Source organism: Vidua macroura, chromosome Z (genome assembly GCF_024509145.1).
Source record: "Vidua macroura isolate BioBank_ID:100142 chromosome Z, ASM2450914v1, whole genome shotgun sequence".
NCBI classification, from domain to species: Eukaryota; Metazoa; Chordata; class Aves; order Passeriformes; family Viduidae; genus Vidua; species Vidua macroura.
Genome location: NC_071611.1, coordinates 39,932,639 through 39,958,899, shown reverse-complemented (window position 1 = coordinate 39,958,899; position 26,261 = coordinate 39,932,639). Strand labels below are relative to the sequence as shown.

Below are 26,261 nucleotides of genomic sequence, written 5' to 3'. Positions count from 1 at the left end.
TTATTAGCTGAGAACAGCAGGAGAGAAGAGAAAGATGATTGCAGAGCAAAAACCATGCCTGAATATCACATCTTTTCCTTAGAGGCATATGTAGCTTCCAAGCACTGAGCTGAGGCTTCCCTTGGGACAGCTGCAGGTTCCCTTGGGACAGCTCCTGCAGTTGAAGTCTGACACAACCATCTCAAAATCTCTTCTACATCTTTTTTTTTCTCCTCCCATGGAAAATCAGACAGTGGTCAACCCAATTTTTATTTTATTTTAGTCTATTTCACAAAGAGTACTCCCAATCACTGATCCATCCTTGATTGAACATCTGTGTCAGGGGGAATTGTAGCGAGGTATCCCTGGGTTCTGGAGTGAGTCCGGAGAAGGGCAATGGAGCTCGGGAAGGGTCTGGAGCACAAGTGTGATGAGGAGCAGCTGAGGGAACTGGGGGTGTTTAGAGAAAAGGAGGTTCAGGGGGGACCTTATCCCTCTGTACAACTTCCTGACTGGAGGGTGTTTCCAGGTGGGAATTCACCTCTTGACCCAGGCAACAACTGTCAGAAGAGGACCGTCTTCAGCTGTGTCATGGGAGGTTTAGCCTGGACTTTAGAAGGAATTTCTCCACAGAAAGGGTGATTCGACACTGGAACAGGCTGCACAGCGGGGTGGTGGAGTCACCATCCCTGGAGGTGTTCAAGCAAAGACTGGACACGGCACTTAGCGCCATGGTCTAATGAAATCTGACAACGCGGCGTTCGGTCACAGGTCTGACTCGCTGATCTCTCCCAACTTAATTGATTCTGTGATTCTTCTCGCGACAGCGAGAAGAGCGCAGTTGTGTGAGCGCCGGACCGTGCTCGTCGCCCTCACGGGAGCGGACAGAGCATGGGCCACATCCAGCCGCCGCACCCCATCACGGGCCGCCTTCCTTCGCACCACCGCAGGGCGGCCTCGGACAGCCCCACCGCCTCGCTGGGCTCCACTGACCAGCCCTGGCTGGGGCCGGGCCGGAGCGGCCGCCCCCAGTTGCATCAGCCGAGGGCCGAGCGGCGCCTGCGTCGGGCCGCGCCCGCCCCTTCCCGGGCGGCTCCGCGGCCATGGCGGGCGCTGACAGCCAGGTGGGCTCCGCGCCTCGGCTCGGCAGGACGGGCAGGCGCCAGGGGGCCGGCGAGGGGAGCTGGGCCTCTTCCCCAGCACTTCCCCAGCGCCTGGGGGCGGTGGGATGTGCCCCAAGGAAAAGGAGCAGGGAGCTGGGGGGGCGAGGAGGTCGGGTCTTTTCCGCAGTGTGTGGGGCAGGGGGGAGTTAAAGCGCCTTAGGTGTGAGGGACTGCCGGGGCATGACTAAAGGGTGCTCGCCTTCCGCAGGTGGACGCTGGGGAAGAGAAGAAAGCTGACTGCGGGAAGAAGAAGATGAAGGAAGGGGCTGGCGATGGAGGGCGGTCGGAGGTGAGCAGCCCCTGGGCCGCGGGGGTGGGAGGATGCGGAGTCCTCGTTGCTGCCCTGTGCGCTTCTGGCATTGCTATAGTTTGTCCTTCTGAAGTATTGTATCGGGCGTTACAGTTACACCTCCGACAGCGTGCTTAGTAGTGCCGTTGCTGGTTTTCTACATTAATTTGCGTTGGTGTAATAGGAGAACAGCTCAGATTCCTACAGCTGGGTTAGGTTATGCTTTTCCCTGTGCCTCTCTGCAGCGGAAAGCAGGCAACATATCGCCGAGGTGAAGAAAGCCTTCTTAAGGTGCTCTCGTCTTTTTCGTCTTCGCGGTGGGTAAACACAGATCCCTCTGAGTCCACGGAGGGCCAGCTGCTAGTCAGCAGCGGTCCTGAGCCAAGTGCATGGCTGTGCCCGGGCGGATAGTCCTGACGTCATTACACGTGTTTAAACTGGAGTCAGTTCCTGTCTGAGTGGCTCAGACTAGAATGTTCCCTCAGCTTTTTGGCTTAATAAGAAAAGTTTTGTTTTACGTTGAACTGACACAATTTTTTCTAGTTGACTTTTGTCCATGTGTAGTTTATTAGATGGTGTAGTTGTTTGGTAACATGTGGTTTATTAAACAGGTGTATGGTGGTACAGATTTCATTAAGCTGAAGCTGTGTGGTATTATGACATAATTAATACTATATAATCTGAAATAATGGTGATTATTTGTTGCATATAGTACACAGATATCATCACATAGTTGCTTATGAAAAGTATATCTGTTGTGTTGGCATTCTTGATATGATGCGCTGTCAGATTAATAATCAGATTAATATTTTTTCTTTGTCTTTATTATATACAGCTAAATCCCTGGCCTGCATTTATCAATGAGCGCTTGGAGATGTACAATAAACTAAAGGCTGAACACGATGCACTCCTTGCAGAAAGAGCTGCAAATGACAGTAAGCTCATTAAAGTTACATTACCCAATGGCAAGCAGGTTGATGCCGAATCTTGGAAGACTACGCCTTATCAAATTGCATGTGGAATTAGGTATGTTTCCGTTATGTGATGCTACACAATCATTTTCAGACAGTTGAGTTTAAGGGGCTGGGTAATGTATAGTTTCTTTGTTATTTATCTCAAGTCTTCTCAAAGCATCTGGGATGCAATGAACTGAAGGTAACCAGCAGGGTTTTAGTTTTGGAGTGCAGTTTTCTTTTGCCTTATGCAGTTTCTAACATTAAATAAGAATAAAACATTCTAATAGCATATTTTTCCATCCAAGTACTGCTGTTGCATTGAGAACTGATTTGCTAATAAATTACCAGATGGAATGTTAGCACTGCAAACCAGTTTGTATTGACCTGAGGAAGATGACTGCTGGGTCATGTTTCAATTGATTACAGAGAGGTTTAACAATATGAGTATTCTTCACTTTAATTTGCATGGGAGGTATTTTTGAACCATACACAGTGAACACCCTGACAGTTAACATTACAAAGATTGGGTGATTCCTAAAGTGAAATGCCTCCCTCTTTTTTTTTTTTTTTTTTTTTTCTTTTCCTTTCCCTGTCCATAATAAGGTGCCATGTCCTTGGAACTTCCTTTGCTTCTGTGATTTGGGATCATGAAAAGAGTATTTTGCCTAGTGGATATAAACAGTAAATCTACTATGTCAAAAATGGTATTTGATAGCTTTTAAGAGAGTGGTTCTCTCTTACATTGCAATAGGATTGGGAAGTTAGGTTTGTACTTGGAGGATGCAGCCTCTGAGTCAAATATGTGTGACGGTTAAGTAAATAGCAGTTTTCTTCCTATATCCCTAAAATATAAGTAGGATTTTTCATGAATGTTCAGGACTGGCTAAACTGGTCATTTATTTAGAATTTATTATATCCACTCTGAGCGCTCTAAAGTCTCATTCAAACTGGAGGGCAAATTTGGGGAACTTCTCCTTGCTGATTTCAAAATACAAGTACTTTCTTATATTTGTACTTCTGTGTTTGTTCTGTAGTCAGGGATTAGCTGACAACACGGTTGTTGCCAAAGTGAACAAGGTGGTTTGGGATCTAGACCGTGCTTTGGAGGAGGATTGTTCCTTGGAGCTACTGAAGTTTGAAGATGAAGAGGCTCAAGCAGTGAGTATCTTTTGCCAAAACGTCTTTTGTTTCAAGTTTACATTTGACTCAGCCTCTTGCAGTTATTTAAATATTTACTATGTTCAGAAGATGAAGAAAACAGGTTTGTGGTTTAGGTACTTCTGCATTTCCTCACAGCTCCTTACTGGAAGAGTTGTGGTACTACAGATAATGTATATTCTGCTGTATACTTGTAGCCAAGTCTGCTTGCAGTTGCTGTAGTTCTTGTTAAAAATTTGTATTTTCAGCCTTCATGTTAATGTAAAGTAGGTATTTTTAACTGACGTCTTCAGCGCTGATTTTGGGAACAAAACTGAGTACAAAAATACTTTCTACGTAGAATCATAAAAGTATTGAGTAGACTGCTCTTTTTCTTTGTGTATGCAAAAGTATCTACTTTTTTATTTTGGCTACTCAATCAGATAAATGCCCAGCCAGTAAATTTGGGATTAGGTTCTTTAGAAAAAAAATCAGTTGCTAAAAGAAACTGTCAGTCAAACTCCTCACAGAAGTCTTACATTCAAACCCAGGGATTTCATAGTGGCTAAATGACAGCTCCCAATTTATGATTTCAGTTTGTGCTGACCAAGGCAAACTGACTCTTAAAAGATTCAGTTCTGTCAAAACCTCAGGTGTTCTACAAGATGGAGGGTGCAGGATTTCCTATGCATAAGATTGCTGGATTAGAACCACAGCCTTATGTTAAAAGCACATCTTTTGGTCATTATGCAGATGTGATTGATTAAAGTTCATAGAAAAAAAGGTTTCTGAATTTGTATCTTGACTTCTTGAGAGTAATTAAATCATGTCAGCAACAGTTTGCTACCAGAATGTAAGTTTTTTCCATTTCCACAGTTTTCCGGTGGAAATGCTGCTTTTTGGAAATATTGATGCTGAGGATGTGAGTGCTGCTGGGCAGGTCACTTCTGTTCTGCACACTGCTCTGATGTGGGATGTGCCTCAAGTGTCCTTGAAAGCAGGCATTTCAGAAAAGGTTTTAAATGAAACAATTGGAAGTGCATCATGTGTATTCATACTGATTCCTTCTTTTTTTGCTTCTGTTAGGTCTACTGGCACTCAAGTGCTCACATAATGGGTGAAGCTATGGAACGAATCTATGGTGGCTGTTTGTGCTATGGTCCACCAATAGAAAATGGATTTTATTATGACATGTTTCTTGAGGAAGGGTAGGTTTTGTATTTTTCTTTATTTAGGAGCTGGGGGTGGGTGGCAGTCACTCAGCAAAATTTCTGCTGTGTGCTTGTTCCTAGAACAAAGTCATGTGTACTGCTGCAGATGGCTTTGGTTTTTTGCAGGACGTCCAACCATAGGTTGGTGCATTGCACCAGGATCACAAATTGCATATGAAAGCAAAAATTGCTCACTTCTCTGTGTGTGTTTATTTTAGGGGTGTATCAAGTAATGACTTCTCTGCTTTGGAAACATTATGCAAAAAGATAATGAAGGAAAAACAAGCCTTTGAAAGACTGGAAGTTAAGAAGGAAACACTGCTTGAAATGTTTAAGGTGGGCTGTTATAGAAGGTTGTTTCCAGCTTTGTGCAACTGTTTGTAACTTCAGGGTATGTGTTACTAGTGGTAGAAGAAAAGTGATATCACTCATTTGTGATATTTAACCAAAAAAAAAAAAAAAAAAAAAAAAAAACAAAAACAAGAAAAGAAAAAGGAAGTAATTTTTAGGTTCTTGGAAATAGGCATTCTGATTTTCTGAAACTGAAAATTCTCATTCTTCCCCAGGGGGATCTAACTAAATCCTGTGAAGCCACATTCTTTATTTACTTTCCAGAAATGCAATTTTACGACATATTATGTATGCAGTTATGTTGTGTTATCTTGTCTGTGGTGATACTGTGACTGCATATGTTGCTGCTGCATTCAGAAAACTTCATAAGACATTTTTTAGAATAAGGACTTCTAAAAGAGTGCAAGCAACACTAAAACCTGACTGTTTCTCTCTAGTGTCTAGCTGCAAATAGACATTAATGAGTTTTCACTGTTAGGACATCAGGAGAATTACAGCATTTTTCAGGTTGGTGTCCAGTCTCATGCACAGGACATGTGGTCAGACATGAGGACACTGAGGTCAGGTTTCCTGGGCATGTCCAGTTGGGTCTTCAAAACCTCCAAGGACAGAGATTGCACAGCCTATTCTCTGAGCGCCTTGCTCCACTACTGTCTGTCCTCCTGTCTGTCTCTTTTACAGGCCTGTTCTGATGCAACATAGCTTCAGGTTTGCAAATAATTTAAACTGTCGGCCACTTATCTTTTTTTAACAAGGAATTAACAAGTATGTGTGCTGCTTTTCTTCTCAGTATAATAAATTCAAGTGTCGCATCCTGAATGAGAAGGTCAATACCCCAACTACTACAGTATACAGGTAATTAATTATACATGGATCATAATATTATTGGATTTATGGTTCTAGGATTAAATATACTAAATGAATGCTTTCCTTTTCTTAGGTGTGGTCCCCTGATAGATTTATGCAGAGGGCCTCATGTCAGACATACTGGCAAGATAAAGACCATAAAAATTCATAAGGTAGGTGCTGGAACTGCCTTAGACAGATGTTTCCACTGCATCACTTCAGATGTGTTGCTGCCTTTAGGCTTAGCCAGGAATGTACTGTGAAATGAGTAATCTGGCCAAAAACTTGGTGTTACGGATTGTGAAAGGGTTGTGTGCTAGAATGATATTCACGTAGTATGAAGCCCAACAACATGTCCAGGACTTGACACTTCCAGCACAGGAGTGTTGAGTTTGGTTTAAGGTTTGGCTGAACTATTTCAATTAGAATTTATAGTTTTTGCTTAGCTGATGATTATAGCTGTTTGTGAATAAACAGTTGGAATAGGATAGCTGCAAAGCAGATAGGCTTTTAAAAAAGACAAGAGCCTGAAACCATTTTTATTTACTGCATTTACGTTTAAGGATTTTTCTGATCAGTGCTCTGAATTTCACATTAAAAATCTCCTTATGATTTAGTTGTTCCACAGTAATGCTTTATTAATAATTGTATGCCTTTTCATAGCAGGCAGAAGTAGTAAAATGTGGAGGCTTGTCCTTTTCGTCAGTGTTTCATTTCTTTTGCATTCAGAATTCTTCTACCTATTGGGAAGGCAAGGCCGATATGGAATCCCTCCAGAGGATCTACGGAATTTCATTCCCAGATACAAAAATGCTGAAGGAGTGGGAGAAATTCCAGGAGGAGGCTAAAAGCAGAGATCACAGAAAAATTGGGCGGGTGAGACAGCTTTTCTAGTAATGTATTCCAAAAGCACTGTGTGGATATAAGCCCTTAGTTGAAAGCATCTTGAAGATAGCCTATACTTGCTGCCATAACCAAAGTGTGACACAATTTTATTTTCAGTTGGGTTGTGAAGTCAGCTGCTTTTCTCAGGAGCATCAAAGTCCTAAAATAAATAACTTTTTTATGCTTTCAACACAATGACATCCTTATTGCACACATTGATCAGAGCAGAATATAAAGACTTCAGTCTGCAACCCATGAATGCTCCAGTCCGCAGCCAATGCTTATTCCTACAGAGTTTGCTGCTGCCTGTTCATGCACTTCTTTCCTTCTGCATGATTTCAAAATCTGCAGTATACAGCCGTGTTTTGGGTTCATTTTTTCAGATGGAAACCCCTGTCAGTTAACTGATAGTTCTGAACAGGGTTAAAATGTCTGCTGCTAGTACATTATGACAAAATTCTGAAGGATTCCCCATATGCAGACCTAAGGTGTGTGCCCAGTTTGTAAGAACATTAACCAGCTGTAGTTCACACATTTAGTTTATATGCAGATAATTAGAGAGCTGCAGAAGCAGAACTAAATATTGACAAGTAAATGTGCAGAGGGAACTGTGAGGGCACAGTTGGGAGTCAAGTGTAAAGTTTTGGCACATCAGTAATGAGTGAAACAGGAAACTAAAAATTTTCCTTCCCCTGTAACTGCTGACAGACATAAAAATACTAGTGAAAATGCATCTGGTGTATTGGATATTTTTTTTTCCCCATGTTTTTCTTCTTGAAATTCTTGTTAGTGATGACCAATCAGCAGCAATTCATTTGTTAATGTTAAGTGGAAAAGGTAGGGTGCAAATACTAAGTTCTTAAGGTATTATTTTCCTGCAGGACCAAGAACTGTTTTTCTTCCATGAGCTCAGCCCTGGTAGCTGTTTTTTCTTGCCAAAAGGAGCTTACATTTATAACACATTAATTGAATTTATACGGGTAAGTAATATCTTCTGGAAATCTTGTAGAAGAAATTGCATTATTTAAAAAAAAATACATAACAGCATGCTATGTTTAAGAGTATTAATAGCCTTTCATTTCAAGTTATCTTTTAGTTGTGTAAGCCATGGGACTAAAGTAACCTTGTTTCTTTGAACTGGTCTTGTCACGATCTCTGTGAAGTTGTGTTTTATCAGTACTTTATACCTGCAGTTAAAGCTGTGATAAAGGTGCTTTGTCATAGGAATTCTTAGACATCTAATAGTAGAGCTAAGCTCACACTACTGCTGTTCCATTGATGCATACTGATTTGTTTTAATAAACATACTTAATTTGGTCTTGTAGACCTATTTGTTTTGAAAATATATGTAGCAAAAGAATGCTGATCTTCCTGCTTTAAGATTTGAAGTATGTTTTATTCCTGTATATTTGGGCTGCAGTGTAATATATCAAGGGTTATTGAGTAATTAGAGACTGCTGCATTGCTTGCAGGCAGGAAACTTGTTCTTCTTGCTTACTTTCTACTAGAGAATTTGTTTGGGGCAAGAGTGGTGCTAGAGATGTATCCTGGCATGTCCAATTTCCTTCCTCCCTGTCGCCTTCTGATGAGAAGTCATGGGATTTTCGTGTGGCATCACTTTTATATTTTTTGGCTGCAGATTGAAGCCTGTACTTACCTTTATTTTCTTTATTACTTATGTTATATACTGTGCCTGTTCTAGAGTGAGTATCGAAAACGTGGATTCCAGGAGGTTGTCACTCCAAATGTTTTCAACAGCAAACTGTGGATGACTTCAGGGCACTGGCAGCATTACAGTGACAATATGTTTTCCTTTGAAGTGGAGAAAGAAATCTTTGCTCTGAAGCCTATGAACTGTCCAGGGCACTGGTAAGTACATAGCAAAATCAGTTTACCAGAGATTGTGCTGATTGAAAAAAAAAACTAAAAAAGCCCAGTCTCCTTCCTTTGCCTGTGTAATTATAAAGATGGCTACCTTCAGTTATTTATTCTGTCAGGAATGATGTAATTATATGTCTTGCTGTGTACATGCTCTCTTCACTTGAGACACTGAGAAATGTCATGTCATTTACCATTATTAGAGTGGCCCCATCATTACCAGGGGATTGTCAGTTTTGTGTCAGTTCAGGCATTCAGCTTTTTATGCTCAGTTTTAGGAGCTGTTTTATCTCCTTTCTTTGAAGAGGGGAAGGCCTACCAGCTGTTGAAGGAGATTGTTTCCCTGACAAATCTAGATAAGACTGATAGCTGTATCCACATTACACCAATGGCTTTATGGGCATGTGCTTCATCACTGGCTGCTTCTCCCTGACTGTTCCTTGCAGAATTTTGGTTCTGAATGAGCTTCAAGTAATAAACTTTTCCTTCAGCCTTATGTTTGACCATCGCCCGAGGTCGTGGCGTGAGCTGCCATTGCGGTTGGCAGATTTTGGTGTCCTGCATCGCAATGAGCTGTCAGGAGCTCTCACAGGACTCACCCGAGTACGCCGGTTCCAGCAGGATGATGCTCATATCTTCTGTACTATGGAGCAGGTGGGAGCTCCTGCTAAATTAAACTGGGTAATAAAATCAGGTAAACTGAAATTTCCGTATTTGATACATGTTTTCTATTATCCTCAGATTGAAGAGGAGATAAAGAGCTGTCTGGAGTTCTTGCGTACCGTGTATGATGTCTTTGGATTTTCATTTAAACTGAATCTCTCCACTCGTCCTGAAAAGTACCTGGGAGATATTGAAGTGTGGAATCAAGCTGAAAAGGTGAAACAGTAGTCTTACTCTTTCCTGTGATGTAAAGCTGCCTCGTCTGTAAGAGCTTACTGCCTTCTGGGAGGTACAGTGAAGCTGGGCTGGGCATGAGCAATATAACTTCGATAACTGCCTTCAGTTCAGTCTGCCTGCTGTTTGCTCTCAGTACAGAGGCAGTCTCCATGCAAGCATCAAATGAATGTAAGCATCTCCTTGTCTTTTTTTGAGAATTAAAAAGGAGGAAGAGAATCAGTTCTGGCAGCCCCTGTAATAAGACTTAAAGCCATCTCCCAAAAGTGAGGCTGAAAGGGATGGGGTTGGCTACTGCAGGTGCAGTACTGGGGAGAAGATACTGCAGGAATAGATATTTGGTGTAGCAGGGCAGATTTCATCTCAAATTAACTACAAACTTTGAATTTAGTATAAAAAGTTCTTGTATCTTAGCTAATGCTTGTTTGGCCTCTTCCAAAATGACTGCATTATTTTGTGTTTAAATTCAGATTTTTTTTTTTTTTAGCTGGTGCTCTTCCAAAACTTCCCTTTTTCAGAAAATAAATGTGTTTCAGCTGTTACTGAGAAGTAGTAAGAGTTTGATAGGGTCACCTATTTGTAGGAGCAGGCTGACCTGAAACTGTGATGTGTAAGGAAACACTGAGTGTGTGTGCTTTATCTCCAGCAACTTGAAAACAGCCTCAATGCCTTTGGTGAGAAATGGGAGTTAAACCCTGGTGATGGAGCTTTTTATGGACCTAAGGTTAGTGTGTTGCTAACCCCTATTTGGGGATTTGGTTTTTAGTTCTGTTTGGGTAAGGCAAAAAGCTGGGATGAGGAGGAATGGAGTTTTTTTTATGTTATCCCATTTTAAGATGCTGTCTGATAGAAATTTGCTGTTTTTCCAGATAAATAAACTCTTAACATACTTGAGAGAGAAATAGTCTTCTGTGATCCTGGTTTTCGCATAATTTTAACTGCTTTAACACTCAATTAATTAATTTAATGTGAATAAACTATTTGTCTCCTGCTTAAACAGCTGACTGGTGGGTGACACAAACACAAGGTGGCACTGTATGATCTGTTTTAGCAGAGCAACTTCTGCACTGGAAATAATCCTTTCAGCAGTAACTGAATCCTAAGTCAGGAGAAAATCAAAAGTAAACTTACTGGTTAATTTTTTTTTTTTCCTTTAACTTCACAGTTTTGAAGTTGCGTTGAGTTACTGGTGGGTTTTGTTAGTTTAAAAATCCCCACGCATGATCATGTGAATTTGGTTTCTTAAGAACAGTCTCCTCAGCTTAGACAGATTAAATAGGGCTTTTTAGAAACTTCCTTATTATCCTTGCACATAAGGACACAGAGTATTATGAAATGGCTTTTAAATCTTTCCCTAATATGCCTACACTACATTTATATTTGTGTTCTCACCTAGTAAGCTGGTTCTGATTTTTGTATTTGTATGCCAGTTGAATCAGTTTTGGTTCATGTCTTTTTTTTAGGTAAAATGTGTTATAGCAGCTCATATTCAGTAATTTCTGTATTTGAAGGAAGACAAATATACAGGAACCTTTGTTAACAATAATTAATCTTACACTTGCTCTTCGTACAGTCTGGATTTGAAATTAAATTAGGTTGTAAATAATTTATTTTGATTAGAAGCTCTCCGGTGACTAGCTGAATTCTGATAAACTGAATTCTAGATGTAAAATTGAAAGACATTTAGATCTTGAGTTGTTAAAATACTGATGTGTTCATTTATTACACAAATTAAAAAAAGGCATACTGCCTTAATATATAGTCTGATATATACTGGTAAAATTATGACTAAGTGAGCAATGTAATAAATAAATAAGGTCAGGACACTATAAGCCTACTCTTTTCTCTGTCTAAGTTGTATCATAAGTGTACTCAGAATTTAAGTGTTAGATACAAAAGAAAGAACGGGCTTGACTTGTAGGTCAGAACAAATGTTACTGATTGATAGGACCTCCTGCTGGTAAGTGGCCTATTTAACAAATTCTTGTCCCTTGTTCATGCCCTGAATTTGTAACACAAGCTACAAAGTCTTCAAGTACTGTATTATAAAGAAGTGCAAATTTGCCACTTAGAGGCTGAAGAAATCTCATTTGTAGGGAGACATGTTCAGTTCTGCATTTATGTTCTGCTGTGCTCACTCAGTGAAAAGGCCCATGAAAGTTCCAGACTGAAACTCATAAAATGTCTGAGACATTAAATATAGTTTCCACCTGATACATTATCTCTCTAATTACTCACCCTGTTTTTTAGCTCTTAACATTTTTTGCATCAGAACCTGCAAATCACTTAAAGCCTAATGAAGGCTGAAGTAAAACTATGCTGTTTAAAACTGCATAGAATTTCTCTGCATTGAGTGAAATTTTCCATCTCAAAACAATGGATTTGCTTTCAGAGGGGAATGCTTGTCTCTTAACTGTAAAAGTTTATTTCTTTTTGTTCTTCAGATCGACATTCAGATTAAGGATGCCATTGGCCGCTACCACCAATGTGCTACAATTCAGCTTGACTTCCAGTTGCCAGTCAGATTTAACCTCACCTTTGTCAGGTAAGCACAGGGGCAGGTGGTTTTAGTTTCTGTGTAATCTAACTTCAGTGACACTTACAGACATAAGGTTGCATCAAGGAAAAAAACCTTACAAAAGCATTTCTTTACAGCCATGATGGCAATGACAAGACAAGACCAGTTATCATTCACCGGGCTATCTTGGGATCAGTGGAGAGAATGATTGCCATTCTAACTGAGAACTATGGAGGCAAATGGTAACGTTGAAAAAAATATTATTCCAGTTCAAGCAAACTCTTCATGTAGGAGAGAAATTAGCCCCAAGTATTGGAGATTCAAGAGGGTCTGTTTGTTCCACTTACTTGCTAGGGCAACATTCCTAGGAATACCACAGGGTAGTTTCTTCTGAACCACCTTCCTTAGACATGAAATTATTCAAGATATGGTAGATTTTACATGATACTGACAATGCTGGTTCAGCATAGAGCTAGTCTGCCCACAGCATTTGCATTCCAGCTGCTTTTGCAGCAGGACCAATTTGTAAAGAGTCATTTATGTAGGTGATCTGCTTTACCTGTGTTAATACCCAGTAGGAGTGACCCCTCTGATTATGACAAGACTCAAAAGTAAAGGCTTTCCTTTGCTTAGTTAGTAATGAGCTCAATCAGTCAGGCTTTATTATCTGCCATAAAACACAACAGCAACTTCCAATCAGCAAGTGCTCGTGCCCACGCTTCAATCCTTTTAGACACTCAATTCTCTTGGGGAAATAATTGTAATGAATATAGGGCTCTCATCACCTCTGAACCCAATCTGTGCAGCTGGCTTTAAAAGTCTCTTGTGAAGATTTTATTCCTCTCTGTAAATAGTATTTTTTGTACTGAAAAAAACAATGAAAGCTATATAAACTTGTTTTGTTTGTTTATTGAAGGCCACTCTGGCTGTCCCCACAGCAAATAATGGTGGTACCAGTGGGACCAGCATGTGATGAGTACGCTCAAAAGGTGACGTATATGGTTTCAGGGCTTTGATTTCAGTATATTGTATTGATCTGAAATACTCAGTTATTAATGATTAATAGTATTTATTTCAGAGATGCATTCCAAGTCTTTGCATATTACATTGCTGTGATTTTGTATATCACAGTGACAATTAGCTGCTGAAGTTGTAGATCTCTTAAAGATAACATGAGTTAGAGTTTGGGTATATGAATAACAAATGTTGATCTTTGTGAGACTTTTATTTTTGGAAAACGTCGTTTTTCTCTTGCTCAAATCTGTCTTACCCTTCAGGTTCTAGTCCCCTGTGGCCATGTGCCTCTTGCAGAGCAGTAAGAAAGATGAAAATGAGTCTTTGCCTATTTAGCATCCAGCACACCTTTGCCTGTAGTTCTTTTAATCACATTATATGTAAATACAATAGTTCGCAAAATTAAAAAAAAATCCTCTAATCAGTAAGCTCCATTATCCTGTTGCCTTTTACAATATCAAACTCAAATCAACACAACACAAACATTTACTCAATGGAGTACTCAGCACAAACATTAGAGGTTCACATCACTGCTTAATTATTTATTGTGTATATAGTTGCATGATAGCTGGTGTATTTTAATTTCTTGAACTGGGCTTATCTCCGAAGCCTTCACACATGACAGTGCCTTTTTTTTAGGATTCAGATAATCTGAAACGGTTTAAATCTACAAGTCATTAATAGTCATGGCCATGAATATCCAGTAGTGACAATTCTGATATTTTTTCTTTAGGTTAGGCAGCACTTTCATGATGCTGGATTTATGGCAGATGTTGATGTAGATCCTGGGTGCACACTGAACAAGAAGATCAGAAATGCTCAGCTTGCACAGTATAACTTCATTCTGGGTAATGTATTAGTTACCTTGTACTGGCTGACCCTTTTGTTACAGGATTTGATCGTTCTGTGAGCAGGGCAGAGAGTTGTAATCAGTATTTTAGGTCAATTTGTTCTTGAGAGTCTCCCCTACAGAGAACCTCTCCTGCTGACATCATAAGCATTCCTGGACTGGATAGCTGTCCCTGAAGGGAGATCACTGTGACCCAAGGAATTATTGATACTTTTTGCTGTCTTCTGGTCAGCAGTGTGGGGATAGATATATGAAGTCTCTTGTCCTTTATCAGTCAGATTTTAAGTGATTTTCCATCCTCCCAAAAATTCATGCTCGTGCTTCTACTTCAGCAAAAGAAGTATGTTTCCATTGCATACAGCTGTGGTACACTTCTGAACTAGGCATGCATGCATAAGAGGAGTCTCTTTCAGAGAGAGTGATGCAGGGAATACCAGAAACTCATCCTAAAGTACACGATTTGAAGGAGCCTGTTAGTCCTGTTACGTGAATTTGGGATCTAGCATTGGCCTTAAAACTATCTGGGATCCATTAAGATTAGAAGGAGCCTTTGACAGAGAAACTCTACCCTCCAAGTAACTGACAGAATTGTGAAGAAGCAGTTGATTCCTTTACCTCTTGGTTTTTCTAGTTGTTGGTGAAAAGGAGAAGGCAAGTGGAACAGTGAACATCCGCACCCGAGACAACAAGGTCCATGGGGAGAAAACCATTGCAGACACTGTGGAGAGGCTGCTGCAGCTGAAATGCTCTCGTTCCAGACAAGCTGAAGAAGAATTTTAACAACACCTGCTCTACCTGTTATATAAAGTATTTGTAGTTTTCCTAATTTAGTTAACCAGAGTTTTTGTTCTGAGCCAGATTTGAAGTACATTTCACATTTGGACTTCTTGCTCATTTTTACGGGGATCTTTCTTTAGTCAAAAATGCCTCTTTTTGTATAAAAAAAAATCAGGTTTTTCAAAAAATGTTGAAGTTTCCTGGCTTTTAACCAGTGACATACGAAGCAAGATGAAATGACTTTCTGTGACTGCAAGGGAAGATTGAAACGTTAATCAGGGGTATCTGGCATTCTACCTGCCCTATTAAGAATAACATACATTTTGATAACATATTTTTCATGCCAGTTTAACAATAGACCTCAGGCTTAAGAACCCACATAGTAACCATGTGCTGCAGCATCAGCTTCTGGAGTGTCTCCATGAGTAAAGAAGGTGATACCTTGCCATCCCGTCTCATGGTCTCTTACCAACTGTCAGTTTCTCTCCAGAACTCCCAGTCACACAAACAGGGATCTGAACAGAGGCCTCCTGCTTCCATAGTGGTTGTTACCTCTGGCAGTGTCTCAGCACCCAAAGTGAGGCATTCCTGACTCCACAGTGGGGCCCTGTGCCACAGAGCACAGGGCTGCTAACCAAAGCCTACTGTGCCCCTTTCCAAAGGCAGCTCTGAAATGTGCTGGCTCTGCAGGTAAGGTCCTCAGAGCTGTAGAAAGGGGATAACACTAGCTGGAAAAAGCAGGGCAAAGTAGGGCCAAAGTTTACTGAGGAAACCAGTAGTATTAGGAGCAAAGGTGCTAAATACAGTTTCTGTTCATGTCTGTGAGCTGTCATTACAGTAAGGGCATCTGTCACACAGAAACAAGAATGTACTAAGGTAGTGATTATTTCTTTTAAGACAAATGCTACTTTTCACTTTAATAGGTACAGTCCCATCCAGGCTTCCTTCCCAACCCTCTAGTCCAAGGTATCACTTAATTAGCAGCCCTTCCTATCTTACTGCTGAGGGCTCTCATCTATTGATTCTGGGTTTGGTTTGGGGTTTTTCTCTACATCTGGCTAACAAGAGGCAAATGTCTGTCACTAACAAAAAATAAAATCTTGGTATGAGGTTTTTTTTGCAGCTTTTTTATTTCATTAATCTTAACTAACTTGAACAGTTTCAAAAGGTGGTTGATAACAGTTCATTCAAAAAGGGAAAAAAAAGCTATTGCTACAGCCTAAGCTAAGATCAGACAAGTCTGAGGACAGGTTTGAGCTCGCTCACCTTTTGAAAGCCTCCATGTCTTGCTATTTCCATCATTGTCTGGGCAGAAGTATTTCATCCTGCCTTTTCTCACCTGTTTCACTCAGGGGTGATGGTCACATCTAATCAGCATTTGAACCCTTAGTGAATTCAGACTCAGCAGACTCTAACCCCAGCAATTTTCTGCAAAATCTATTTCATCCTGCTTTCATTCATGGAGATTAAAGGTTCCATCTAACTGCTGTAGGGAGAAGAGGGGGAAATTTATTTTTCCCTGTCTTGCTGCTTCCAGAGTTACTTTTGCGAGGGTTATTTTCTGTATTTAGCACCTGCTCTTCTTTGCTGAGAAGTGACTGTTGCCCATGCAGTCACTGTGGTGGAAGCAGACATCAGCTGCCCCTGGGGCAGCAAGACTTGATCAACTGGTGAAACAAACCCACTGTAGATACCAGTGGCCCAGGGTAATGGAGCCACTAGCTCTGTTTCTCTCTAGAAATTGTGCTTCATATTGCCTTTCCACTGGTATATTTGTTGATTTGCAGAGAGCTCTCCTTTCCTTTTGTGGGGATCCCTGGACACACCAGCATTAAACTGCCCAGAAACTGACCAGGTGGTGTAATGAAAAGCTGGTACTGTAAAGCAGCTTTTTATGGCACAGCTGGTGCCAGTTTTGGAGAGGCTGTCCCTCTACAGCAACCTCATTTGCTGAGATTGTGCTCTTAAATACCAGTAGAACAATGGATACGTACTGTGTGCCTACATTTCTAGAAACACTGGTCAAGGTACGGCTTAGCACAGCACAGAGCCCCTGCAGGGTGGTGACAGGACTGAGGTGTCTGGCTCCAAATCAGGTCAGTGCAGTTCAGCTGTGGATGTGCACAGAAATAAAGCTGGCTCTGAGGTTGTGCTCCCCCAGCCCTTTCCCTGCTGGAGCAGCAGCCTTCAGTAGTGCTCTTGATGGCTGCAGGTGGCTTACAGACAGCACCACAGAAGTTAAGGGCTGTAAATCTTCCTCAGCAGCTAAGGGCTAGTTGAGCATGTACCAACCCGAGATACATCTAGTATACAAATATTACTGTGAGTCAATTGTCTTACTCCATAAATAGTTGAGAGCTGAGGGCCTGATGGGCTCTCCTTTATAGCAGTGGGCTGTGTGCCAGCATGTTCCCTTGAGTAAGGACTCTGCTCAAGGTTAATCCTTGAGGCTGGGAGAATCCTTGCCACAACTGATTCTCAGCAAGTGATTAACAGCATGCTAAACTTTGAAATATTGGCTACATGGTAAAAAAAGATGGATTGTGCACATGTAATCCTTCAGGCAGAAGCTGTTGACTGAGTCTGGCACTAAGCCTGAATCCAGCTGCCTAGACTCCCCTCAGAAAGGAATGTTGAATGCCTGGGACTCCTCCCTGAACTTCATGACTCAACGACAATAGGGTTTCCCGACAACAACTTTGCCTGATCCTATTCTCTATGCAGTGAAAATCAAGTGTACGTTGTCCCTGAATCTTGTTAAAACACTGTTGCATTTATGATAAACTTCATTAAATCACCATTTTACATTGATAAACATATTGCTATTTCTTGGTTACAAGTGAAGTGCAGTACTTTATCTATAGCACTAGCACTGTGCTGCACAAGTAGCACATTCTCCCTTGGTTCAACAAGAATTCCTCTGAACAGTGGCTTTGGTCATTGCTTACCATCCTTCATAGCATAAGCTCCCAGCAAAGTACTGTGTGTCTCCTAAGGCAGGATGATGCAGCTTGGCTGTCATAGGTTTACGGTGGGACCACTTGTCAAGCAGGAAAGAAGCTCTTGCGTAATTCATTTTGGGGATGGAGAAGGCTGAAACCCATCTCTCCAGTTTGGCAGAGCCTGCTCTGTTTACTAGCATTAGGTAAGAGAAATTCAAGTAGTTTGCAATTTGCTTTTCACTCTGTGTATCCCTAGGAAAGTTTTCATGGGGATTTCCTGTGGAGTATTTGGTAAGGTATGTCTCCAACTTAGCTTTACTTCACAGCAATTTTAGTTTCACAGAATCACTGAATATGCTGAATTGAAAGGGACCCACAAAAATCCAAGAAGTCCCAACTCCTGGCCCTGCACAGGACCATTCCCTAAAAGCACACCTGAGAGCATTGCTAAATGCTTCTTGACCTCTGTCAGGCATGCTGCTGTGACCATTTCTCTGGGGAGCCTGTTGCAGTGCCCAGCCACCCTTTGGATGAAGACCCTAATACCCAGCCTAAACCTCCCCTGACACAACTTCATCCTGTCACTGTCACCACAGAGCAGAGGTCAGTGCCTGCCCCTCTTTCCCTCATGAGGGAATTGTAACTGCAGTGAGGTCTCCCCTCCGTCTCCTCTTGTCCAGGCTGAACAAAGCAAGTGACCTTGACCGCTTCTTGTGTGGCTTTCTATCCAGACCCTTCACCATCCTCGTTGCTCTCCTTTGGACACTCAAATAGTTTCATGTCTTTCTTACATGTCTTTCATGTCCCTCTTTCCCTCATGAGGGAATTGTAACTGCAGTGAGGTCTCCCCTCCGTCTCCTCTTGTCCAGGCTGAGCAAAGCAAGTGACCTTGACCGCTTCTTGTGTGGCTTTCTATCCAGACCCTTCACCATCCTCGTTGCTCTCCTTTGGACACTCAAATAGTTTCATGTCTTTCTTACACTGTGGCACCCAAAACTGCCCCCAGCATTCGAGATGAGGTCGCCCCAGTGCAGACCAGAGCAGGACAATCCCCTCCCTTGCCTGGCTGTTGATGCTGTGCCTGATGCCCCCAGGACAGGGTTGGCCCTCCTGGCTGCCAGGGCACTGCTGACTCGTGTTCAACTCACCATTGACCAGGAGCCCCAGGTCCCTTTCCATGGCACTGCTTTCCCAGCATTTCCTTCCCCAGTCTCTATTTTCATCCAGAGTTGTCCTGGCTCAGCTGCAGGGTCCAGCACTTCCCCTTGTTGAGCTTCATGCAGTTGGTGATTGCCCAGTCCTCTCATTTGTCCAGGGCCTCCCTGCCCTCAAGGGTGCCAACAGCTCCTCCCAGTTTTGTATCATCTGTGAACTTGCTTAGTGTGGCTGCAGAGAGCAGCAGGCACAACCAACTTTCCCAGGCATTGTCCTGGAGAAGGCTGTGAGAAGATCAGAGAAAAGAATGAGAAACAATTCTTATCTTCACTTGCTGCACCTGTTGTTGTGCACATGTGGAATGTGTTATGGAGATTTGTTTACCAAAGGGTGATTTCTTAATTGGCCAGTGGTGATGGTGTTTGGATTCAATTGACCAATCTGGTAAAAGCTGTATGGGACTGTTGGCAAGGGTGATGGGTTTTTCTTTAGTATAGTATAGTATAGTATAGTATAGTATAGTATAGTATAGTATAGTATAGTATAGTATAGTATAGTATAGTATAGTATAGTATAGTATAGTATATAGTATAATAAAGCAATTGATCAGCCTTCTGGAATCATGGAGTCAATGCTAATTATTACTGCCACAGGAACGCCCTGCTATGATAGCTTAGCATCCGTTCCAGTCCTGCATCCAAGTTTGTGAAGATGTTGAAAAACACAGGGCCAAGGATGGAGCCCTGTGGAACCCCACTAGTGACAAGTCACCAGCCTGATGTCACCCCAGTCACTGTAACCCTTTGTGCCCCACCCATGAGCCAGCTGCTCACACCTCACAGGATGTGTTTATCCAGCTGTGGGCTGGACATTTTGTCCAGATGGATCCTGTGAGAGACAGTATCAAAAGCTGTGCCGAAATGCAAAATGTGAGAAGGCACATGGAATGACAGGGAAGGAAGATACCTTATTGATAGATCATCCAACTATATACAAATAATGTACGGCAGTAATTTCTGTATCTGTCAGGAATCACTGTGCCAGGATTCAGTGTTCTGTGTAGCTCCTCAGTACTGCAAACTTCCCTGCAAAAAGTTTCCTCTGGAGCAGGATGCTCCATTTCCCTGGATGCTGCTACTATGAAGGGTAATTCCCCTAAGGTGCTCCCTGTCATATCTTGGGATGATAACACTTACTCCATTGCACCACTGGGTCAGTCTGATGCAGTTGCAGTATTTAGATTCAGTCACGTGTCAATTCCTCTAGAAGCAGTGCAACATCACCTTTGGGGAGAACCCAGCTGTGAGATAAACTGTTAGTTGCTGTAGGCACCTTTACTCAGTCAGTTTTGCCTGACTACATTTTTTCCCACTGCATCCAAACCCAGTCCATACATGCTCCTTGATAAAAGGGAATTGTTTCACTAAGTCTGACTTTTCCCTTGTAAGACTAGACCAAGATTAAGTGTCTTTGAAAACTCATTTGAGGCCTTCAGCTCCTGTCCTGTGTAATTTCATTACTGCCTTCTCCATCATTTCTGAATTGCAGTCATCTCTGGCAAAAATCTAAGCAACCGGCCCTCAAATCTGACAATGATGAAGTGATGTGATGAAATTAAGAATTGCTAAAGGCTACACTTATTTTTAAAAAAGACAGAATTTACTGATTGGTGCTTAAAGAGAATTTAAAAAATCATTCAGCCTTTCTACACATTAGTGTTTTCTGTCTGTCTTGGACAGGAATATTCTTTCAAAGTTGTCTGGATGTGGCTGATGCCTTGTTAGCCATTGTGATTGAGCATGCTCATACAGAATGAGACACTTTTGGACTTCCACCAAAAGTTTTTTGTTTAATTTTTTTTTTCATGTAGCCTCTGGAGCAAGGCATGCATTAACAGCTTCTGATAAATCACTACAAGAACATGTGCTCAGATAAACTGGGGCAGCCAGGGACATTTTGTAGTGTTCTTAGACATTGAGAGTAAATCATCTGGACTACATGTTTAGTTTCAATACATCAGGTATCTGTATACCTCGAAAACTACAGCCTTCAAACTGGATCACAAAGCTCTTCCACAAACAAAAAAATGCTCTGAGTTGCACAAAGGGTAGCTGTGAAAACTAGGAAAAATACCACCAACCAAACCCAAAATTTTCAGCATTCCAAAAGGAAAAAATAATTTAAAAAACAAACACCCCCCAAAAAAACCCAAAGCAGAAACAAACAAACAAACACCAATAAAACTATCTATCTGTCTGTCTGTCTATCTATCTATCTCTATATGCCAGTTAATCATGACAGAGATGTGTCATGAGACAGCCTTGTTTTCCCCAGAGCCTTTAGAACTGCCTCTCTGAGATCCCCACAGAGACAAGGAGAAACTGGAAAGAGGCAGAAATGAGACAAGAAAGTATGGAACAAAGACATTCTGTGCTCTCCCTGTTGACATGCAGATGCAAAGTATAATTAAGCTACTTGGAGTCAGAACATCCCACTCTGTGAAAGGTTTATATCACTAAATTAGAAGAAAGTATGTTCACTGCATGCCAGTTTGGGGCTGACACTTAGAACACCTTTTGCTATCCATCACAAGAAGAAGGTGGCTTTTAAACCAGACTTTGATTGATTTTATTGCATTTTTGAAGCATGACTCTTCATTTTTTAAACACTCAGAACTTACCCTTCTACACTGAGTGTGTATGGCCACATCAACATAGGTTAACTTAATAGTCTGCAGGAGCTTAGATGCAGAATGACAATCTAATCATGTTTGATGTGTGATTTTCCAATTGCATGCTTCAGGGACAGACTGTAACCTGTCTAAAGCACATTGGCAATAAAAGGAAAATTTCTGTGTTTTTCCTTTACTGGGACTCAGGCACATAAGGATGTGAAATCTCTGTCCCTCAGTATCTGCAAAGATGTCAGCCTGCACACTGGAACAGCTTTGAATGAAAGACACCTTTTGTTGGTGCACTCACTGAAATGTCAAAATGGGTTGAATTGCTAAGCATACCTTTCCAATAAGCCATTGCCAACTGAGATTTAATAATCATACTATAACATTTCTTCATAAACACTCCATTCAGCTATGGGAAATGAGATCACACGTAAGTATTCTGAGTTCTGCTCCTCACATGAGGACAGGTGGTGTCAGAAGAGGGATCAGGTGGAGTCTAAACATCTTCAGATCATATTAACAGCACAAAGAGATCAAACACAGAGTTTATTTAGGAGAAATATTTATTTATTTAGGATTTTAAAACCATTTTATATCTTTGAACAGAGAATCCCTGAACTGATTGTACATCCACTTAATCAAGTTTCTCCTTTCTGACTACCTCCTCAGCATCAGCAGGTCAAGCTATTTGTATCTTTTCCTGCCAAAGATTTTTCTGAGATTGTTCACAGGGTGGAAATAAGAATTATTTCAGAATGTTTGGGCTTTACGTTCCAATGGCAAGTTAGTTTTGGTTGTTTTAAGTGTCAGACTTTTTCCACAGAACAAGACTTTCAAGCTCTGACTGGAAACTACCATCAAACAACAAATCTCCATTTCCTCATAAGGTACATTAACTTGTATCATCCTGGATTTACAGGTGGGAATTCTGCAACCAGCTGCAGCCTGGCCCTGAAGTACCTAAACTGTAGGGGTACTGTCTTACTCCTCTTGAAACTTGCTTGAAACTTGTCACACACTGAGTCCCTATCCCAGACGTGCCATTCCTTCATTCAGCTCTGCCTGAAGGGGTTCAAACCCAAATCCTCAACATCCAAAGAAGAGCATATTGAGAGTTTAGGGTATCTCCTATATAGAAAAAGACACAAGAAAAATGAAGACAGTAAGGAAACAGACAGAACAGGGCCTGTGCCCTAAAACAGGTCTGGGACAGATCTGGAACTCTTATTGGGGATTTCAAACACATTTACACTTTTTTAGGAAGGAGATGCTTTCTTCTCACCACCAGCATATAAAGCTAGAATTTTTCTGTTTCTGTTTTAATGAATCTTGAACTCTCAGCAGGTAACTCCTGTGTTTTCAAGATGCTTGCTCCATGCAGATCTGGCAAAGCACAGAGTGCAATACTTTGGTGCCTGGGTTTTTGTTCCCAACAATATGCTTTGCAAAGCAGTGCTCTGTTTACAGGATAGTCTGTTATCCTGTCATTAACAAATTCATCAGAACCAGTATCATAAATCACTGATAAAATAATTTCAATCATCTTTATGTATGGGAGATAATGCAGGGGGACTATACGGCAAGCTGTCACTCTCATTATCAGTGTTTCCAATTGAAGGGAAGAAAGCTGCAGCTCTAGTTTGTGACATCAGTCTGCACATGAATTAAGATACACCAAATAATGCTATTTTGGTCATTGAATGGTCAGTGCTATATCTGGTCATTGAAGAAAAGTAATTATTGTTTTGCTAAGAAACAGTGCTACCCATAAAACTTTGAATGGAGAGAGGTATCAGTATGTATTTCATATTTCATTTTCAGCATGTCTCATTACAGTAAGTGAAGAAGCTGTCAGTGTTTTGCTGGAGGTCAAAACACTGACAGCATTCTTGTCCAGCTTTGCTATAATCAGGATAAAGCCCTGCCGCTACTGGGAAACTGAAACAAAGCACATTTCAGATTTCTTGAACAGCAAACATGAGGCTTGAGCTGAAATGTGAGAAGGAAAAGGATGCAGGAATTGTGTGAGAGAAGGACAAGAAAAGGAGGAGACAGCTGGGTACAGCAAAAAAGAGAGTGCTTTCAAACTCAAATCTGGAAAGAAAAAGCAGAGTTTTTACCTGCCTGTTCACATTTCTGTGCCACTTTGCAGCCAGCACAAGGCAAGACTCCAGGCAGAGGCAAAGCCAAGCTCTCAGAAGCCATCTATTTGCATGGCTTTCCTCTTCACTTTCCCTTTCACAAATGGGCTTTTTCAAACTGCTGCAGGAATTATACCTGAAGCAAACAAGGTGCAAGTGAGGATGACCCGGGAAGGTTCTTCCAATACCCCAACTCAGAGCTGAGTAAGTAACTTCTGAAAATCAATTTTCCTTTTCAGCTTTTACCCAGAGTCCTTGGCTAATGGAGAATCTCCTCCACAACAGCATCACCTCTACTACCAAAAAGGATGTGTCAGGAATTGTATCTCCAAGGCCAAAACTCTCCTTCCCCCTCCCTCTGTGCTGAAGAATATGCTTGCCTCCAGATACTGTAGAGTTACAGACCAGAACCTCAGCCAACAGGCTGAGCCTGCTGCAAATACCACACACCCACAGTTAATCTATCTTGCTTGTTCAGACTAGTGTTTATGGGCTTGCTATACTCGGGGCTGCTAGGAAAGCACAGACACCTGTGCCAGGACTCACAGGGTGGTGGGTGTTTGCTCTCCCTGCTCTCTTAGCACAGGTGCCATTGTAGATAACAGAGGAAGTGACAGTACAAAGCTGAGCTGCATGTGTAAACCCAAAACTGCAGGGGCAGTGACACCTCTGCTCTCATGTGTCACAAGCTGCCAGATGGGTCCTGTCTGCAACTCCTTCCTCTTCCCCAGCACAGCCAGACAGCCAGTTCATTCTTAGCTTCAAGCCCTTGTGACAGTACCATTTGGTTATGGACTGTCATCTACATTCCCTTTGTTATGGAGCCACCTTTTGAACCTGATAATATGAATTTAATTCAATTATCTCTCTCACAGAGACAAAATACATCACAATAGTACCAGAGCAATCTCAAGAGAATTTCTGAAAATCTTTGTTCACTGGCAGTTGACCTGTGCAAGCCAGGGGTTTATGCCAGCTGAAGGAATAAATGTCCAACTCAAAATTATAACAGAAAACCAGGTTAAGGTTCAATTTCCCATCCTCAGCTCTGTCCCTTCATCACAGGGATGATGTGATGATGTGATCACAGTTCTTTCTTAAGAACTGTCCTGCTGATGTGGCAGTAAATCTTATGTTTAATAAAATAGTATTAATGTGGTGCCAAGGAACCCCAACAAGATCAAAACCTCATTGTTCAAAGCTGTACAGAAGCAGACTCTGCTCTGAAGTGATGGTGATCTAATTATGTGGGGGCACCAGGAGTGCACAGCACTGCACTGACTTAATCCCTGTCGCTCTGCCCAGCCCTGGAAGAACTGGACCTTCAGGCTTGACAAACAGAGCTCTGCTCACCACACTGTACCGCCTCTTCTGTCTGCTCTGCCAAGCCAAGCAGCATTTTTTATTAGATACTTTTTGTTAGAACAAGCATCCATGCCTGTGTGTGTAAGCAGAGGTGCAGAGTCTGTCTGCAGTACTGCAAACAGCCACAGCACACTGGGTTTGTGGTTTCTTGCACTCTCACCAGCTGCCAGTATGCCCTGACCCAGTTTCTCACATCAGAGTGGCAAGTGGATCCCACTGTCAGACACAGAAAGTGAAGAGAGGCATGGTCAAAACTTTTTCACTTTGAAAATGATGGAGCTTCTCTGCTGTTTAAATTGCAATCATGAACAGCCCTTCTCCAAGTCTCTGTATGGTTTTATTTGTGTCTTGAGACAGTGACTCCCTCTTTTCAGTGGCACCACTGACACCTCAACTCTTTGACACCTATTTTCCCCCATACTTCAAGTGCTGGTTTGGCCCAACAGTTGCCCACGATTTGTAGAGAGAAGCCCTGGGAGCCCAGAGGGGTGCTGCTTCAAAAGTTGCAGAAGGAAAAAAATCAATCAATCAATCTGTCCTTCTTTGGTCTACCCTCACTTACGGTATGTCAGGCTCATTACTGATTCAGTGCTCAAAATACCAACAGTGCCCTTAAACTGTTTAGATCAATGGAAGGTGTCCAGTTCTTCAGGAGACAGCTATCTTCAGAAACTCTAATGGATAATAAAGGCTGGAAAAAATAGATTCTAACTATTCTAAGATTATTTTTGCCCCACTGTTCATCAGTAGGGCCTTCAGCCCTGGCACACCCACCAAGCAGGCAGTTTTCATCACACTTTATGACCAAGCACAATTCTAGAGGGAAATGAATGTGTGCTGAGGGTTTGCAGCCTTTTTGGTGTTATTACTGTACATAACCTTCTGCATTGTTTAGGCACCAATTTTGTTGGTTGGAAGATCTGTCTGAGCCATTCACAAGGGCTCGATCCCTTTCCCCAGTAACTTATCATAGAATTATAGAATGGCTTGGGCTGGAAGGGACTTTAAAGGTCACCTTGCAGGGACACTTTTCACCAGACTAGGTTGCTCAGAGCAACATCCAACCTGGCATTGAACATCTCCAGGGTTGGGAAATCCACAGTTTCTCTGAGCAACTGGTTCCAGTGCCTTACCACCTTCCTAGTAAAGATTTTTTTCCTAATACCTAATCTAAATCTACCTTCTATCAATTTGAAGCCATTCTTTGTCCTGTTGCTCCAGACTCTT

General features: G+C 41.7%; 1 protein-coding gene across 1 annotated transcript; it reads left to right on the top strand.

Annotated features, from left to right (window-relative positions):
• The first annotated feature begins 1,014 nt into the window (after nucleotides 1-1,014).
• Nucleotides 1,015-15,864, top strand: TARS1 (threonyl-tRNA synthetase 1). The gene is made up of 19 exons (XM_054003091.1): nucleotides 1,015-1,103; nucleotides 1,351-1,431; nucleotides 2,267-2,457; nucleotides 3,422-3,545; nucleotides 4,611-4,732; nucleotides 4,954-5,071; nucleotides 5,877-5,941; nucleotides 6,027-6,105; nucleotides 6,662-6,808; nucleotides 7,699-7,797; nucleotides 8,520-8,686; nucleotides 9,187-9,349; nucleotides 9,437-9,574; nucleotides 10,239-10,316; nucleotides 12,037-12,137; nucleotides 12,248-12,352; nucleotides 13,027-13,099; nucleotides 13,858-13,972; nucleotides 14,606-15,864. The coding sequence occupies exons 1-19, from the start codon at nucleotides 1,083-1,085 to the stop codon at nucleotides 14,752-14,754; spliced, it is 2,136 nt and encodes a 711-aa protein (XP_053859066.1). The 5' UTR covers nucleotides 1,015-1,082; the 3' UTR covers nucleotides 14,755-15,864.
• The last annotated feature ends 10,397 nt before the right edge of the window (nucleotides 15,865-26,261 follow it).